At 45.7% G+C, this 19557-nt stretch overlaps 1 protein-coding gene across 2 annotated transcripts; it reads right to left on the bottom strand.

Annotated features, from left to right (window-relative positions):
- Nucleotides 1-8918: 8918 nt before the first annotated feature.
- Nucleotides 8919-18292, bottom strand: LOC308664628 (uncharacterized protein). Of its 2 annotated transcripts, XM_081322032.1 has the most exons (4): nt 18256-18292; nt 16223-17171; nt 14767-14890; nt 8919-12819 (listed from the first exon to the last, which is right to left on the bottom strand). In XM_081322032.1, exons 2-4 carry the CDS (start codon nt 16985-16987, stop codon nt 10766-10768), a joined length of 2943 nt encoding a protein of 980 aa, XP_081178158.1. In that variant the 5' UTR covers nt 16988-17171; nt 18256-18292; the 3' UTR covers nt 8919-10765. The 2 variants fall into 2 exon arrangements, with proteins under 2 accessions (XP_081178158.1, XP_081178159.1); XM_081322033.1 differs by lacking the exon at nt 18256-18292 and having other exon boundaries at nt 8919-12816; nt 16223-17950.
- Between the last annotated feature and the right edge of the window lie 1265 nt (nt 18293-19557).

A 19557-nucleotide genomic window follows, 5' to 3' on the forward strand; every position in this document is an offset into this window, starting at 1 on the left:
GTTGGAAGGCATTCATCGGATCCCTTGGTTAATAATAATAATAATAATAATAATAATAATAATAATAATAATAATAATAATAATAATAATAATAATAATAATAATAATAATAATAATAATAATAATAATAATAAGTTGGGAGGGACCTTGGAGGTCATCTAGTACAACCCCCTGCTCGGGCAGGAAACCTTATACCATTTCAGGCAAATGGCTGTCCAGTCTCTTCTTAAAAACTTCCAGTGTTGGGAGCATTCACAGCTTCTGGAGGCAGGTTGTTCCACTGGTTAATTGTTCTAACTGTCAGGAAGTTTCTCCTTAGTTCTAGGTTGCTTCTCTCCTTGATGAGTTTCCATCCGTTGCTTCTTGTCCTGCTCTCAGGTGCTCTGGAGAATAGCTTGGCTCCCTCTTCTTTGTGGTAGCCCCTGAGATATTGGAACACTGCTATCATGTCACCCCTCACCCTTCTCTTCGTTAAACTACACATACCCAATTCCAGCAACCGTTCCCTATATGTTTTAGCCTCCAGCCCCCTAATCATCTTTGTTGCTCTTCTCTGTACCCTTTCTAGAGTCTCGACATCTTTTTTACATCGTGGTGACCAAAACTGGATGCAGTATTCCAGATGTGGCCTTACCAAAGCATTGTAAAGTGGTATTAGTACTTCACTTGATCTTGATTCTATCCCTTTGTTAATGCAGCCTAGCACTGTGTTGGCTTTTTTGGCAGCTGCAGCACACTGCTGGCTCATATTGAAGTGATTGTCTACTAGGACTCCGAGATCCCTCTCACAGTTACTACTATTGAGCAAGGTACCACCTATGCTATACCTGTGCATTTGATTTTTCCTGCCTAAATGTAGAACCTTACTTTTTTCACCATTGAATTTCATTTTGTTAGATAGTGCCCAGTGTTCGAGTCTGTCCAGATCCTTCTGTATCTTAAGCCTATCTTCTGGAGTATTGGCTATTCCTGCCAGCTTGGTGTCGTCTGCAAATTTGATGAGTTCCCCATCTATCCCCTCATCCAAATAGTTAATGAAGATATTGAAGAGCACTGGGCCCAGAACATAGCCCTGGGGCACCCCACTACACACTTCCTTCCATGTAGATGCAGTTCCATTGAGGACCACACGCTGAGTACGGCCTGTCAGCCAGCTACGAATCCATCTGGTGGTGATGCTATCTAACCCACATTTTTCTATCTGATCAAGTAGTAGGTTGTGGTCTACTTAATCAAATGCCTTACTGAAGTCCAAGTAAATTATATCTACAGCATTCCTCTGGTCCACTAATTTTGTCACTTGGTCAAAGAATGTAATAAGGTTTGTCTGGCATGATGTGTTTTTGACAAACCCATGTTGGCTTTTAGTGATGACTTTGTTTGCATCAAGGTGTTTGCTGATTTGTGGTTTGATTATCTTTTCCAGAATCTTCCCAGGTATTGAGTTTGAGCAAGGAATAATTTATATTCTCAGTAGGATCCATTTAGCTAGATCAGAGTTCCCCAACCTTTCGGGGTTGGCAGCCTGGAGTGGAGGGGAGGGATGAGGGGGAAATGAACACACAGTGAGCACTGGTACGAATGGGCCATGAACTCCCGCAGTGCTTGCAGCGATGCTTACAGGAATGGTGGGGCTGTGCACGTGCACAGACACAAGCGCACCAGCCAGCCACTCACATGCCCCGGTGGCTAATAGGCCACGGTCTGGTAATGGGCCACGGGCCACAGATTGGGCACCCCTGAGGTAGGTAACTCAAGGAGGTTTGTTGTTGTTGTTGTTAGCTGCAAAGTCGTGTCCGACCCATCGCGACCCTATGGACAACATTCCTCCAGGCCTTCCTGTCTTCTACCATCTTCTGGAGTCCATTTAAGCTCACACCTACTGCTTCAGTGACTCCATCCAGCCACCTCATTCTCTGTCGTCCCCTTCTTCTATTGCCCTCGATCTTTCCCAGCATTAGGCTCTTCTCCAGTGAGTCCTTCCTTCTCATTAGGTGGCCAAAGTATTTGAGTTTTAGCTTCAGGATCTGGCCTTCTAAAGAGCAGTCAGGGTTGATCTCCTCTAGGACTGACCGGTTTGATCTCCTTGCAGTCCAAGGGACTCGCAGGAGTCTTCTCCAGCACCATAGTTCAAAGGCCTCAATTCTTTGGCGCTCAGCCTTTCTTATGGTCCAACTTTCACTGCCATACATTGCAACTGGGAAGACCATAGCCTTGACTATACACACTTTTGTTGACAGGGTGATGTCTCTGCTTTTTAGTGTGCTGTCTAGATTTGCCATGGCTTTCCTCCCCAGGAGCAAGCGTCTTTTAATTTCTTGGCTACAGTCCCCATCTGCAGTGATCTTGGAGCCCAGGAAAACAAAATCTGTCACTACCTCCATTTCTTCCCCATCTATTTGCCAAGAATTGACAGGGCCAGATGCCATGATCTTGGTTTTCTTAATGTTAAGTTTCAACCCAAGTTTTGCACTCTCCTTCTTCACCCGCAACAAGAGGCTCTTTAGTTCTTCTTCACTTTCTGCCATTAGGAGGTTACCCTCCATTAATTCCTCTAAAACTACAGCTAAATCCATTCGTCTTAAAAGTTGCCCAGGTTGAAAAACACTGCTCTAGTGCAACCTGTAAGCAAAGGAAGTCTCCTTCGCACACCTAAATAAACCAGAAGTAAAGGGAAAATCCAGTCTGATGTGGCTGATCCATTCTGCATCGATCAGCCTGAGATTACAGGCAAATGAGCCAGCAAACTGTTCCTTGCCCATTTGTAGAGTAGATCAAAGTTCTCAACTAGCCATCTTCCCTTTTATCTTTCCAGTTTGCTCTTTCTAAGTTCCCTCCCTTCCAAATAAAAGAAACCACCTTTGCTGTGGTTTGTGGGGATCCTGCTGGCTGAAGCAAAGCAATGCTCTGGAGATCCACAAACCCCCCCCCCAAAATCTTTCCTTGAAGGGAGCAGGGCTCTGCCTCTCTTTCTTCTGGATTCCCTTCTCGGTCCCAGAGAATGGGGGAACATAGAATCGTAGGGCTCAAAGGGACCTCAAAGGTCTTCTAGTCCAACCCCATGCTCTTATACCAGGGGTGTTCAAACTTGGCCATTTTATGACTTGTGGACTTCAACTCCCAGAATTCCTCAGCCAGCGTGCCTGGGAGTTGAAGTCCACAAGTCATAAAAGGGCCAAGTTTGAACACCCCTGTCTTATACCATCCGAGTCGAAGAGCTGCCCAGTTTATTTTTTGAAAATCTCCAGTGATGGGCTAGCCTGGGGCAACGTAGGTCCTCCCAAGTGTTCAAACTTGGCCGTTTTATGACTTGTGGACTTCAACTCCCAGAATTCCTCAGCCAGCGTGCCTGGGAGTTGAAGTCCACAAGTCATAAAAGGGCCAAGTTTGAACACCCCTGTCTTATACCATCCGAGTCGAAGAGCTGCCCAGTTTATTTTTTGAAAATCTCCAGTGATGGGCTAGCCTGGGGCAACGTAGGTCCTCCCAAGTGTTCAAACTTGGCCGTTTTATGACTTGTGGACTTCAACTCCCAGAATTCCTCAGCCAGCGTGCCTGGCTGAGGAATTCTGGGAGTTGAAGTCCACAAGTCATAAAAGGGCCAAGTTTGAACACCCCTGTCTTATACCATCCGAGTCGAAGAGCTGCCCAGTTGATTTTTTGAAAATCTCCAGCGATGGGCTAGCCTGGGGCAAGGTAGGTCCTCCCCAGTGCAGGAGAGTTGCAGCGAGGCTACCTGTTTTGCAAAGGCTGCTCAAAGCAGGGATGCCCTCCTTCTTCCTTCCTTTTCCGCTAAATCTTGGGACTCACCTCCTCTTTGCAGCCGTTGCATCGCAGCCTGTTGACCTCCGGCAGCGGTGCTCCTCTCAAGCTGCAAAAAGGGAAATAAATAAATAAAATACAGAACTGAGCTTCTCACTCGTCAAAGAGTGGAGGGCTAGGAAGTAGGAAAGCGTCTGCCTCTGGGCGTCTCTAGCAAGCAGATCTCGGTATAGTTAACCCCTTCTGGGCCGCCGGGGGAAAGAAACACCTTCGGAGCACGATGATCACTCATAGACGGGTTTTTTTTGGGGGGGGTGGGGTGGGGGTGGATTTCGAAGAGAAGGGCAAATAAGCAAAGCTCATGACGTAGGACAGTGTTTTTCAACCTTGGCAACTTTTAAGATGGGTGGACTTCCAACTCTCAGAATTGAATGGCTGGCCGGGGTATTCTGGGAGTTGAAGTCCAACCATCTTAAAATTGGCAAGGATGGAGAAATACTGTGTAGGTCTAGGACAGGGGTAGGCAGCCTCGGCTCTTTTATGACTCATGGACTTCAACTCCCAGAATTCCTCAGTCAGCTATGCTGACTGAGGAATTCTGGGAGTTGAAGCCCATGAGTCATAAAAGAGCCGAGGTTGCCTACCCCTGGTCTAGGACAACTTTCCCCAAATGCATGCCTGCTGAATGTGTTGTTGTTGTTAGTTGCGAAGTCGTGTCCGACCCATCGCGACCCTATGGACAAGGTTCCTCCAGGCCTTCCTGTCCTCTACCATCTTCTGGAGTCCATTTAAGCTCACGCCTACTGCTTCAGTGACTCCATCCAGCCACCTCATTCTCTGTCGTCCCCTTCTTCTCTTGCCCTCAATCTTTCCCAGCATTAGCCTCTTCTCCAGTGAGTCCTTCCTTCTCATTAGGTGGCCAAAGGATTTGAGTTTTAGCTTCAGGATCTGGCCTTCTAAAGAGCAGTCAGGGTTGATCTCCTCTAGGACTGACCAGTTTGATCTCCTTGCAGTCCAAGGGACTCGCAGGAGTCTTCTCCAGCACCATAGTTCAAAGGCCTCAATTCTTTGGCGCTCAGCCTTTCTTATGGTCCAACTTTCACTGCCATACATTGCAACTGGGAAGACCATAGCCTTGACTATACACACTTTTGTTGACAGGGTGATGTCTCTGCTTTTTAGTGTGCTGTCTAGATTTGCCATGGCTTTCCTCCCCAGGAGCAAGCGTCTTTTAATTTCTTGGCTACAGTCCCCATCTGCAGTGATCTTGGAGCCCAGGAAAACAAAATCTGTCACTACCTCCATTTCTTCCCCATCTATTTGCCAAGAATTGACAGGGCCAGATGCCATGATCTTGGTTTTCTTAATGTTAAGTTTCAACCCAAGTTTTGCACTCTCCTTCTTCACCCGCAACAAGAGGCTCTTTAGTTCTTCTTCACTTTCTGCCATTAGGAGGTTACCCTCCATTAATTCCTCTAAAACTACAGCTAAATCCATTCGTCTTAAAAGTTGCCCAGGTTGAAAAACACTGCTCTAGTGCAACCTGTAAGCAAAGGAAGTCTCCTTCGCACACCTAAATAAACCAGAAGTAAAGGGAAAATCCAGTCTGATGTGGCTGATCCATTCTGCATCGATCAGCCTGAGATTACAGGCAAATGAGCCAGCAAACTGTTCCTTGCCCATTTGTAGAGTAGATCAAAGTTCTCAACTAGCCATCTTCCCTTTTATCTTTCCAGTTTGCTCTTTCTAAGTTCCCTCCCTTCCAAATAAAAGAAACCACCTTTGCTGTGGTTTGTGGGGATCCTGCTGGCTGAAGCAAAGCAATGCTCTGGAGATCCACAAACCCCCCCCCCAAAATCTTTCCTTGAAGGGAGCAGGGCTCTGCCTCTCTTTCTTCTGGATTCCCTTCTCGGTCCCAGAGAATGGGGGAACATAGAATCGTAGGGCTCAAAGGGACCTCAAAGGTCTTCTAGTCCAACCCCATGCTCTTATACCAGGGGTGTTCAAACTTGGCCATTTTATGACTTGTGGACTTCAACTCCCAGAATTCCTCAGCCAGCGTGCCTGGGAGTTGAAGTCCACAAGTCATAAAAGGGCCAAGTTTGAACACCCCTGTCTTATACCATCCGAGTCGAAGAGCTGCCCAGTTTATTTTTTGAAAATCTCCAGTGATGGGCTAGCCTGGGGCAACGTAGGTCCTCCCAAGTGTTCAAACTTGGCCGTTTTATGACTTGTAGACTTCAACTCCCAGAATTCCTCAGCCAGCGTGCCTGGGAGTTGAAGTCCACAAGTCATAAAAGGGCCAAGTTTGAACACCCCTGTCTTATACCATCCGAGTCGAAGAGCTGCCCAGTTTATTTTTTGAAAATCTCCAGTGATGGGCTAGCCTGGGGCAACGTAGGTCCTCCCAAGTGTTCAAACTTGGCCGTTTTATGACTTGTGGACTTCAACTCCCAGAATTCCTCAGCCAGCGTGCCTGGCTGAGGAATTCTGGGAGTTGAAGTCCACAAGTCATAAAAGGGCCAAGTTTGAACACCCCTGTCTTATACCATCCGAGTCGAAGAGCTGCCCAGTTGATTTTTTGAAAATCTCCAGCGATGGGCTAGCCTGGGGCAAGGTAGGTCCTCCCCAGTGCAGGAGAGTTGCAGCGAGGCTACCTGTTTTGCAAAGGCTGCTCAAAGCAGGGATGCCCTCCTTCTTCCTTCCTTTTCCGCTAAATCTTGGGACTCACCTCCTCTTTGCAGCCGTTGCATCGCAGCCTGTTGACCTCCGGCAGCGGTGCTCCTCTCAAGCTGCAAAAAGGGAAATAAATAAATAAAATACAGAACTGAGCTTCTCACTCGTCAAAGAGTGGAGGGCTAGGAAGTAGGAAAGCGTCTGCCTCTGGGCGTCTCTAGCAAGCAGATCTCAGTATAGTTAACCCCTTCTGGGCCGCCGGGGGAAAGAAACACCTTCGGAGCACGATGATCACTCATAGACGGGTTTTTTTGGGGGGGGGGTGGGGGGGGTGGATTTCGAAGAGAAGGGCAAATAAGCAAAGCTCATGACGTAGGACAGTGTTTTTCAACCTTGGCAACTTTTAAGATGGGTGGACTTCCAACTCTCAGAATTGAATGGCTGGCCGGGGTATTCTGGGAGTTGAAGTCCAACCATCTTAAAATTGGCAAGGATGGAGAAATACTGTGTAGGTCTAGGACAGGGGTAGGCAGCCTCGGCTCTTTTATGACTCATGGACTTCAACTCCCAGAATTCCTCAGTCAGCTATGCTGACTGAGGAATTCTGGGAGTTGAAGCCCATGAGTCATAAAAGAGCCGAGGTTGCCTACCCCTGGTCTAGGACAACTTTCCCCAAATGCATGCCTGCTGAATGTGTTGTTGTTGTTAGTTGCGAAGTCGTGTCCGACCCATCGCGACCCTATGGACAAGGTTCCTCCAGGCCTTCCTGTCCTCTACCATCTTCTGGAGTCCATTTAAGCTCACGCCTACTGCTTCAGTGACTCCATCCAGCCACCTCATTCTCTGTCGTCCCCTTCTTCTCTTGCCCTCAATCTTTCCCAGCATTAGCCTCTTCTCCAGTGAGTCCTTCCTTCTCATTAGGTGGCCAAAGGATTTGAGTTTTAGCTTCAGGATCTGGCCTTCTAAAGAGCAGTCAGGGTTCATCTCCTCTAGGACTGACCGGTTTGATCGCCTTGCAGTCCAAGGGACTCGCAGGAGTCTTCTCCAGCACCATAGTTCAAAGGCCTCAATTCTTTGGCGCTCAGCCTTTCTTATGGTCCAACTTTCACTGCCATGACGTAGGACAGTGTTTTTCAACCTTGGCAACTTTTAAGATGGGTGGACTTCCAACTCTCAGAATTGAATGGCTGGCCGGGGTATTCTGGGAGTTGAAGTCCAACCATCTTAAAATTGCCAAGGATGGAGAAATACTGTGTAGGTCTAGGACAGGGGTAGGCAGCCTCGGCTCTTTTATGACTCATGGACTTCAACTCCCAGAATTCCTCAGTCAGCTATGCTGACTGAGGAATTCTGGGAGTTGAAGTCCATGAGTCATAGAAGAGCCGAGGTTGCCTACCCCTGGTCTAGGATAACTTTCCCCAAATGCATGCCTGCTGAATGTGTAGCTCCCATTAATCCCAGCCAGGCCAGGGCGTAAGAAATTTGTATGCACTCAGAAATCCAGATCTGGGGTGCAAAAATCTTAAGTGTCCAGGGGCACTTGCCTGCAAAGCTGCCTTGGCCCACCACCAGAATGTGGAGGGTGATATGCCCTGCGGCCTTAGCCTGTTGCACAGTGTCAGGAGCAGAGGGGTTTCACCAGGGCTTTTTTTCTCATAGAATGCTCAGAACGGAGTTCCAGCACCTTTTTGGGATGGAACCTTGTAGGGTAGGCATGGCAGGTTGTATGACATGTGTGAGTTCCGGCACCTTTTTCTTTTACAAAAAAAGCACTGGGTTTCAATCATATTTGTTGTAAAGCGTCTTCAGGACTCTTCGAACACCAGTAGGCTGGGGGCCATTCGAAACTCAAGGGCAACTTATTTTTTTTAAAAAAGAGGTTATGCATCAGGCTAAACCAGTCAAGCCTCAGGGGCGTAATGGTTACTGGACAAACCATTTATCTGGGGGCTTGCCTAAATGCAGGGGTAGGCAACCTTGGCTCTTTTATGACTTGTGGACTTCAAATCCCAGAATTCCTGAGCCAGTATGGCTCAGCTTGGAAACCTCTCCCTTTCCCCTCAGCATGGCTTTCTCGCCTACCCCTGGTCTAATGCATGGCATCATAAACTAGGTAATCCTGAGGTTAATTCAGTCATCTAGTTAACCAAGTTTTCTATCATAGCCAGAGAGCCATCCTGGCTAAAACCTTATATAAAACTCCCCCCACCACCCTCAAAACTGAATGGGATGGTAATCTTGTTAGCTTATCAATCTCTCTTTCTCTGTCTCTCATGTTTTGTAATTAATTTTTAAGGTGAATCATAATATAATAAAGAGTACAGAGTACCCAAAATTGTGATTGAAAAGATCTAAGGCTACAAAAGAGAGACCATATATTATTAATAAATGAAGTCAGCTCTAGACCATTCATAAAATACTGTTCCATCTTCTCATTTATAAAATAAAAGGATATTTCAAAAATCAATAAGGAGCGCATCTTGTGAATCCATTCTTTAATATTACTTTCTAACTGAACAGTATAATTCTCTTTTCCAAATCTAATAAAGCTGCAATTCTATAATTATCTGGAACCAAAAGAAAAAAAACAAAGCCGCAGCTGACCATGATCAGTCATAGGAATTAAATTTCTTAGACAAGAAATCTGATACAGCACACAATTTTTATAAGCATTGCTTGAGGTACCTAATAAAAAGACAGCAACATTTTCTGATAGATCCATTTCTCTCTTGAGTAAAAATGGAAAAAAACCCATGGAGCTACCAGAAAGAGGGAGATGATGATAATACAATAAAAACTTAATGGAAACAGCTCTTGGGTGAAAGAGTTATCACAACAAAAGATGGAATTGCGTACCACCTTATAGGAGTCACCTTCCACTCTTCCACTGCAAATCATCCACAACCAGCTTGAGCCAAGATTGTCTGTCCCATGGAGACCAAAAACAGGACATGTTCCAAGCTTCTGGAATGCCAGCAGGCCCTGTTGCTATGGGCAACGCTCAACAGATGCCCAGATGCCATGGTGATGGAGTAGACCAGGGGTCTTCAAACTTGGCCCTTTTATGACTTGTGGACTTCAACTCCCAGAATTCCTCAGCCAGCGTGCCTGGCTGAGGAATTCTGGGAGTTGAAGTCCACAAGCCATAAAAGGGCCAAGTTTGAAGACCCCCTGGAGTAGACGTTTGGGCCTTGGAGAACAGTTAGATACATGTGTCCATGGTCAAATTAATTTGGGCAGGGAGAAAGCTCTTTCTCAAGGAACTGTGTTTGCAAAATCACTTTTGAAAGAAAAAGCAAGGAGCTGTGTTCAGGACAGACAGTGAGAAACTATACAGACCCACATATAGGCCCATCAAATACTATTACTCATTTTAGCTTTAAAAGTTAACCAGACTTAACTTTAGTGGTGGAATCAAGCAGTAGGGACTATGGTTTCTTAGCATCCTAATACTATCTACTGTAGTTTATGGACACGACTTTAAATATGAAATAACCTTTACTATCATAATTGAATAAATGAAATAGACTAGGGGTGTCCAATCTTGGCAATTTTAAGACCTAACTCCTCAAATTCCCCAGCCAACTATGAAGTCTTAAAGTTGCCAAGGGTGGACACCCCTGAAGTAGATGTTTGTTTTGATAACCTGTTATCTTAGAAATTATCATCAGACATACAGTCTCTGTACATCATAAAACCGCTCCATGCCACCCAGGCAGGCAGCTACTAAAGATTAAAAAAGCTGCACTTTGTGGCATTTCAAATAATTTTCCCAAGGGTCAATCGCAGACTTCAGAACAACAGCAAAAGTGGCTGTTTTCACAAAAGAAAAATTAATATTGTGGCAATCATTCAGTGAATCACGGTGACCGTGTGAACACCGCTTGTTAAAGCAAACGTAACAGAAGTGCAAACCCATTGTTCATTTTAAATGCAGTTTTGGTTAAAAACCAGGAGTGCCAGTTTTTGGCAAATCGCTTGTAAAACAGTCACACCCACCAGGCGACACAGCAATTGGCTGTCAATCTGTCCTTGTTGCCTAGCGCCCAAAGTACAGTCACGTGATCCCAATGGGATACCCAATCCTCCCAATTTCTCATCCTTTCCAGGTGGACTGTAGGGTCAAACGGTTACTAAGCATCATAAATTGAGGAATAGCTCCATATAAAAAGGGCAGAGCTTTTGATTCAATGGTCACGGCCATCTGGGGCCTTTTTTTGACTGATGTACACCCCACCACTCCCAAATGTCCTCCGACACAAGAATCTTTTCTTTTTTAAGGGACGGGAAGCGTGACATTCAGGAGATGGGTGGAAGAAGGCTGAGGTCAACGTTTTCCTCCAAGATCAAACTCAAACCGTTTTTCACATTCTGAGCACTTCCGTGGGGTTTGCCCAGACGGGTTTTTCAAAGGGCCAATGAGGTTAGGCTTTCTGACTACATTTCGCCCGCAGTCCAGACACTGGCTTGGTTGAACTTTGGTGTGGACGCTCTGATGCATCCTCAGGTAAGAACTGTTTTTGAAGGTTTTGCTGCAGAGCGGGCATTCAAAGCTCTTTTCTTGCGATTGCATTTGTGCATGCTCAAGATCCACACTCAGGGATGGTCCCTGGGTGCAGTCAGGACATTTTGAGACCTTTTCTGCCCGGTCCCTGTGCTGTCTGAAACCTTCCCCACACTCTAGCTGCCTTGCAACCTCTTCTCCCACATGGATCTTCTGCTGTTGCAAAAGGACTGAGCTGGAGAAGAAGCTTTTCCCACAATCCGTACACACGTGGGGCCTCTGCCACGTGTGGATTCTCACGTGCACCAGAAGGCTGGACCTCCTGTCGAAGGTTCTCCCGCATTCAGAACACCGGTAGGGCTTCTCTCCCGTGTGAGTCCTCTTATGCAACAAGAGTTGTGAACTCCACCAGAAACTTTTCTCGCAATAGGAGCAACGGTACAGTTTCTCTCCCCTGTGAATCCTCTCGTGAGATTTGAGATCCTGGATGTTTCGGAAGTTTTTCCCACACACTAAGCACTTCTGTGGCTTTTCTCCCATATGGATTCTCTCATGAGCTTTCAGACTCTGTCTCTGGCTAAAGCTTTTCGTACAATGGGAACATTTGTGCGACTTCTCTCCTGTGTGGACTTTCTGATGCGCAAGGCGTTGCAAACTGCTCCGAAACGTTTTCCCGCAGGTCGAGCACTCAAACGGCTTCTCTTTGTGAGTCTGCACGTGCGCCAGGAGCTCAGAGCTGAGTTCGAATATTTTCCCGCAGGCAAAACAGGCCAACAAATCTTCCGCCAGATGAGTCTTCCTGTGCTCCACCAGCTCCGATTTCTGAGTGAAACTTTTTCCACAGTGGGAGCACAGGGTTGTGTGAATCCTCTCATGCGACAGGAAGTGCGAGCGCCGGCTGAAACACTTCCCACAGTACAAACACACGTACGGTTTCTCCCCGGTGTGGATTCTCTGGTGCACTATGAGACTCGACTCATTTCGGAAGTTTTCGCTGCACACCGAGCATTTGTAAGGTTTCTCGCCCGGGTGGGTTCTCTGGTGTTTCAAAAGATCGGATTTCTGACTACAACTTTCCCCACACTCGGCGCACACGTAAGGCTTCTCCTCTGCGGAGATCTCCTCGTGAGCATGACAGTCAAATGTACGCCCACAATGGGAACATTTGTGGGGCTTCTGGCCTTTGTGGACCCTCTCGCTTTCTCCACAGTGGGAACATTTGTACAACTTCTCGCCAACGTGGGTCCTTTCGTGGGTCAGCAGGTGTGAGCTGTTAGCGAAGTTTTTACCACAATGCCAACATCGGAACAGCTTCTCTTCCGCATTGGGGCTTTCAGTGGTTGTAATCTGCAAGCTTTGTTCCACCCCTCCCCCACTCTCATTATGCCCACAATGAGAACATTTGTGGGGCTTCTGGCCTTTGTGGACCCTCTCGCTTTCTCCACAGTGGGAACATTTGTACAATTTCTCGCCAACGTGGGTCCTTTCGTGGGTCAGCAGGTGTGAGCTGTTACTGAAGTTTTTACCACAATGCCAACATCGGAACAGCTTCTCTCCCGCATGGGGGCTTTCAGTGGTTGTAATCTGCAAGCTTTGTTCCACCCCTCCCCCACTCCCATTACTATTTATCTCCTTCTCCTCTCGGACAGAGGGGCCTCTGAGTCCTGGGCAAACGTTTTGGGGCTGAAGTAACTGACCCACTCCCTCCCCAACATCACTTTCATTCTGCCCAGGTGCCGTGTCATGGTTTCCATTGTTCTCTTTGAAAACCGGCAAATCGCTCTTGATGGCAGCTTCCAAGAATATCCTTAGAGGTTTCCTTCTCTCAGAATTCATCAGCTTTGGTCCACCATCTTCATTCAGCCACCCAACGCCTGCTAAAAGAAAAAAAAAGGAAAGTGGACATTAACCGGAAAGTATTGTGTTAACATGCTCTCTTGTTTGACCATCAGTTAGATAGCTTGCCTGCTTTTACAAGCGAGCTAATATCCTCACAAAACAGGTACCGTATTTTCCGGCGTATAAGACGACTGGACGTATAAGACGACCCCCTACATTTCCTGTTAAATTATAGGGTTTGGGCTATACTCGCCGTATAAGACTACCCCTCTTCCAACGCACACCAAATAAAAATTAAAAAACATCAGATTTGATTTTAATATGATAATTTTAATTCAAATGCTTATGACATGTAGGTACTTAGTAGGAAAACTGTCACTTATAAACATAAGGCTGTTTGTCATCAAACATGTAAACATAAAACAGTGCAAGTGGATTAAACTTTTCCTAATTCACTCTAAAGCTTTCCCTGCGCAGACCAAATGGGAGATCCGCTCCAGGTTTTCCAGCCAGCCCGCCCAGTTCCTGAGTCAAATGTGTCCTTAGAGCTAAGCAGCTGCTCTGGCTGCTGCATTCCCCACCTGCCTTTCAAGTTGGGATAGACTGCAGCTGCTCTTCAACTTTAGAAGGAAAGACGCCTAGACCCCAGCCTGTAAAAAATCACAGACTGCAGCTTCTTCTCCAATTGGTCCCGCTTTCCCTGCGCAGACCAAATGGGAGATCTGCTCCAGGTTTTCCAGCCAGCCCTGTCCCTAAAGTTTCAGCACCCGGCATATAAGACGACCCCTGACTTTTGAGAAGATTTTCATGGGTTAAAAAGTTGTCTTATACGCCAGAAAATACGGTAATCCTTTTGCCCAGTGATCTGCCCTGATGATGTTACCTAGTTTGGTGATGAAATGTCTGCAAGAAAGCAACCAAGCTCAAAGAGAACCAAGGAACAAAAATGATTGTATATATATATATAAATATCAAACGTTTTAACCGCCCATCTCCCTGATAGATGGGCTGTATTTTTCCTAGCATTCTAGGCTTGCCACCGTAGGATGCAAACTTTCGCCCTCAATTACGACAGAAAGAGTGGAGATCATGGATTTCAGTCAGTTGCCAGGCGCCCTAAGTGTTCGTGGTTGTACAGAAAAGGCTTGATGGGTGGATATTTGGATCGAAGTACTGGGTGGAAAGGTTCAAGTGTCCACTGTAGCAAGGATCTGATCTCCAACCATGGCAACTTTAGGACTTGTGGACTTCAATTCCCAAAATTCTTCAGCAGCATGGCTGGCTGAGGAATTCTGGGACTTGAGGTCCACAAGTCCTAAAGCTGCAAAGGTTGGAGACCCCTGCACTATGGGGTGAAAATCGCTGCATGCATTTCTGTCGCTTACTTTCAAACTGACTTATCTTGGAGGCATCTCCATATAGTCCTTGAATGAAAATCCGGAAAATAAACAGAATGAAGAATATATTATTGGTAGTAATTTAATTATTGTATTAGGATTTATGTAGATGTGTGCTGAGTTTATGGATGTTTTAGAATTACACTGTTTATTGGGATCTTTGATGGTTTATTACGTTACATCAGGGATGTTTTGATTGTTGCCATGAGTCAATTTGGATTTGATGGCACACGACTTTAGCAAATGAATACATAAATGCATCACAGACATAGCAAATATTTGCTCTTTGTTCTGCTTTCTTGCAATTCAGGGAAGAGCCTAAATTATCTATCTCCAAGAGCCAGAAAGCAAAAGAGATTTATTTATTCATTATTAAATTTATGTGCTAGCTCAGGGGTAGGAAACCTTGGCTCTTTTATGACTCGTGGACTTCAACTCCCAGAATTCCTGAGCCAGCCATGCTGAGGGGAAAAGGAGAGGTTTCCAAGCTGAGCCATGCTGGCTCAGGAATTCTGGGAGTTGAAGTCCACAAGTCATAAAAGAGCCAAGGTTACCTACCCCTGTGCTAGCCAATTCTGAGGAACTTACTCAAGTTTTTGCTGCCGTCACTTTCTGGTTTAATCATTCCCAAATCCTCGTCCTTTGGTGGTTCTGACGGAAGCTGGTTTGACTTTAGCATTTTTCCAATATCTTCTTCTGACATCTCTGTCATCTGGAAAAGAGTGGGGGGGGGGAGGAACAGTTCCAAATGAATTCATGATGGAGTCAAAATGTGCAGTGGGTGACCAAGCCATTATTTATGTATTTATTTGTATCCCAGCTTTATTATTTTTAGAACATAACCCAAGGCAGCAAACATATCCAACCCATCTTCCTCCTCCTATTGTCTGTGCAACGACAACCCTGTGAGGTGGGTTGGGCTAAGAGAGAGAGAGAAAGAGAGAGAGACTGGCCCAGTTGGCTTTCCTAGCTAAGGTGGGACTAGAATTCCTGGTTTCCAGCCTGGTGACTTAACCACTAAAACATTAGATTAGAGCAGGATCTTCAAACTTGGCCCTTTTAGGACTTGTGGACTTCAACTTCCAGAATTCCTCAGCCAGACACACTGGCTGAGGAATTCTGGGAGTTGAAGTCCACAAGTCATAAAAGGGCCAAATTTGAAGACCCCTGGATTAGAGGGACAGTTCTCTATTCTTCAGGGTTTTTTTAAAGATGATTTCTGAGCAATTCATTCTGATTTTTTTTAAATGAGCACTGAAACCTGATAAACTAGTTTGGAAGTCTTAGCTGTATTTATTTAAATATATTTATTTAGTTGCTACATTGCCAGAATTCAAGGACTCCTGCAGTCTAAAGCAATAAAAGCATAAAATAGTAAGCAACCGGGCCGCACAAACAAGCAAAGCCCCATCTGCGGGATACAGGCAGCACACAAAACCACGCCCCCTCCAGTCCGCAGAAAATCCTCTCTCCACAGAACCGGTCCCTGGTGCCCAAAAGGTTGGGAACCTCTGCCCTAGTCCGTTGTCCTCATCAAAGGAACTGTGTCATGACAGATGGAAGATGCTGGTGAGCAGGCATGTATTTTATTTAATCAAGATTGGGGAGTACCTAATTTATATTGTGTGGTTAAAGGTAAAGGTAAAGGTTCCCCCGCACATGTGTGCTAGTCGTTTCCGACTCTAGGGGCTAGTGCTCATCTTTGTTTCAAAGCCGAAGAGCCAGCGCTTGTCCGAGGATGTCTCCATGGTCATGTGGCTGGCATGACTGGACACCAAAGGCGCACGGAACGCTGTTACATTCCCACCGTAGTGGTCCCTATTTTTCTACTTGCATTTTTATGTGCTTTCGAACTGCTAGGTTGGCAGAAGCTGGGACGAGTAACAGGCGCTCACTCTGTTACGCGGCACTTGGGATTCAACCCGCCAAACTGCCAACCATCTGATCGACAAGCTCAGCGTCCTAACCCACTGAGTCACCGAGTCCCTTATTCTGTGGTTATAAACCCCCAAATAGCAATGTTCCAAACTGCAAATACCCTCACCTGCTGTTCCCATGTCTGGGTCTCTCGTGTCTTCAAGAGGAACTCCTCTGACAAGGACACTGCATGGGCACAAGTTTCCGGGCTGTATTTCCTGAGCCAATTCTGCATATCCAGAGGCAAGGCAGACAAAAACTGCTCCAAGGTCACCAGGTCCAGGATCTGCTCCTTGGTGCGTCTCTCTGGTTTCAACCACTCGTGACAAAGCTCTTGAAGCTGCTGGCAAAAATGTCGAGGTCCCTTGGCCTCTTCGTAGCTCAGGGTTCGAAAGGGAGGGGATCTTGTCTCCACCCTGATGGCTTCTTCAGCCAGATCTCCAATCTTCTCCTTCCCACCATGGGCAACATCCAGAAGGGTGTCCCAATCGTCTTGGGTTGTCCCAACGAGGTGAGTCTCGATTTGGGAAATCCACATTTCTTCCGACCATTTGCTGGTGTCCATCCCTCTTTGGGAGGACATCCAAGACATTTTAGGACCACTCCAGAGCTTTGGCTCGAGGAACTGTGGAACGTCTCTTCTCCCCTGAGGATCCTGCAGTGTCTTCAGAAACTCTTGCAACTGGGCATCCCAGTTCTTTGATGGACTTTCCTCCGGCTCTTCTTTGACATTATGTCTTGGTTCTTCCTTGCTTCTTCCAAAGTTTAGGAAATGTGTTCTTCCCTCTCCTGGCTTGGGGTCAATGGAGTCTCGTTCTTCCGTTTTTATTTCAGGATTCATATTGCGATGTAGCAGAGACTCGGCAGCCTCTACCTCTTGCACTGTGGACATTTTGCCCTTCAAGGACTGGCCTGTTCTACTGTTGTCTTTATTAGCAGCATTCCTCAAAGGCTATTGCGGCATTATGCAACAGATTTGAAGCATTCAATGAAACTTAATTCACCGATCAAAGCATCAGCTTCTTCCACCTTTTTGGAAATGGCACAAGTGCGCTTTCCACTGAGAAGTGAAAGTACTAGACAGGAAATAAGAAAGAAAAGTCATTGGAACCAAAGCTGCTTTACTGGGGACTTTTTCTTTTGCAAATGCAATGTTTACTAGTAGGCTTAAAAGGAGAAGGGGAGTACTGGATTTATTCTAAGGAACCACATTTCTCATTCATACAACAATGATCCCGGGAGACACAAAGTCATTTTACTCTTCAATTTTTATGAATTACCCAACTATGCTTATTGATCATAACAATAGGATAGTCAATTCCTCACCTAGGTTATAGTCACCTAACAGCAGACAAGGATTATTGGACTGAACAATCTCAGTGGACTGATTCACATGTAACACTAAATCCTCATGGGGCATTCATACCACATACTAAGCAATAAAATCGTTTAGTGAAAGCATGAAACCCAGTCGAACAGCCACCTGCAAAAGCCTGAAATCTAAGTGCAATTCAACTGCAAACCATAGACGTGGATTACATTAAGCCAGGGCAAGCTTCCCATTCTGATTTTGTGCAGGTCCTCCTCTTTTGAGGCACAGCAATGTGCTTCCCATTAATTTGCCTCTCGTGCGTATGCAAATGATCATCCATGCAATGTACACGTGTCTCACATGAAGACTATCCAGTCGCGATGACACTGTACGAAAGAACTTGCTCGGACTGCTAATGGTGCACCCCAAGGGGCAAAAGTGCAAAATTTAAAAGAAGACACACGACCCAAACAATTGCATTAGCTAACATAGAAGAAATAGAATCAAGTGCACACCCCCAGTCAACGTGGCTGAGCTGCAGAGGGAACAAAAATTTCAGGCAGAAAATTCTCCCCCATCCTCCCTGTGCCCCACCCTCACACCCCCCACACCCCACTATAAAGATCTAGAAAGAAAACATTAAATCATCGTCCTTTCAGGATGCAGACAGCCCTAATAAAGCATCCATTCTGCGGAGTCTCTTATAGGAGACCCCAATAAAACAGCCTTTGAAAACATTATCTGACACTGCTGTAGCCCTTCCTCCCTGTGGCTTTTTAAAATGACCTATTTTTTTTTGTATCGCGCTCCTTAAAAATTTGCAAATTCACTGATTTCCCCAGCCTTACAACACGCAGCAAAATGATTCCCCAGGACAGACAGAACGGAACTTTCCTTTGGATACAGGCTCGTACCTCTCTAGGCTATACAATTCTATGGCATTAACCCTTCCTAGCAATGTTCCTTAGTTGTGGTCATACCAGGGTAGTAAGCCCTACACAATAAAGGTAGTAAAGGTACTCCTTCATTCTACGGCCTCCATTGATCCCAAAATTTATGTTGCTAAGCAAGACAGTTGTTAGGTGGGTTTTACTCCATCTTACGACATTTCTTGTTAAGTGGAACAACCTGCCTCCAGAGGTGGTGAATGCTCCAACATTGGAGGTTTTTAAGAAGAGACTGGACAGCCATTTGCCTGAAATGGTATAAGGTTTCCTGCCTGAGCAGGGGGTTGGACTAGATGACCTCCAAGGTCCCTTCCAGCTTCTTCTTCTTCTTCTTCTTCTTCTTCTTCTTCTTCTTCTTCTTCTTCTTCTTCTTCTTCTTCTTCTTCTTCTTGTTATTATTGTTGTTATTATTGTTGTTGTTATTGTTGTTGTTATTGTTGTTGTTATTGTTGTTGTTATTGTTGTTGTTATTGTTGTTATTATGTTAATTTACTGCAGTTGTTAAATTAGTACAGGGTTGCTAAATGAATCTTTGGCTTTCCCATTGATTTTGCTTGTCAAAAGGTTGCAAATGTGATCCTAGGACTCTAGGACACTGCAGCTGTCCTAAATACATGCCAGTCGCCAAGCCTCCGAAGTTTGGTCACCTGAGCATGGGGATGCTGCAGTGGTCGTTAAGTGTGAAAAATTAATTCGTTTTTTTTCCAGTGCTGTTACAACTTTGAACAGTCACTAAATGAATGGTTGTAAATCAAGGACTGCCTGTATTCAGGTTAGGACTACTGTACTTGTTCGGGGACTGTTTTAAAACTATGAAGTTTATTTTCATCATAATGGCTTAAACCAGGGGTAGGCAACCTTGGCTCGTTTATGACTCGTGGACTTCAACTCCCAGAATTCCTGAGCCAGGAAATCTGGCTGAGGAATTCTGGGAGTTGAAGTCCACGAGTCATAAAAGAGCCAAGGTTGCCTACCCCTGGCCTAAACATTTTGGGTCACTTAATAATAATAATAATATAAAGTTGGAAGGGACCTTGGAGGTCACCTAGTCCAACCCCCTGCTCAGGCAGGAAACCCTATACCATTTCAGGCAAATGGCTGTCCAGTCTCTTCTTAAAAACCTCCAGTATTGGAGCATTCACCACTTTAAAAGAAAAGAGTTTGCTTAAAACTGCAAGTTGATAAATTTCCCTCTCCCTCCCC

Source organism: Vipera berus, assembly GCF_964194415.1.
Source record: "Vipera berus genome assembly, chromosome: 2".
NCBI lineage: Eukaryota > Metazoa > Chordata > Lepidosauria > Squamata > Viperidae > Vipera > Vipera berus.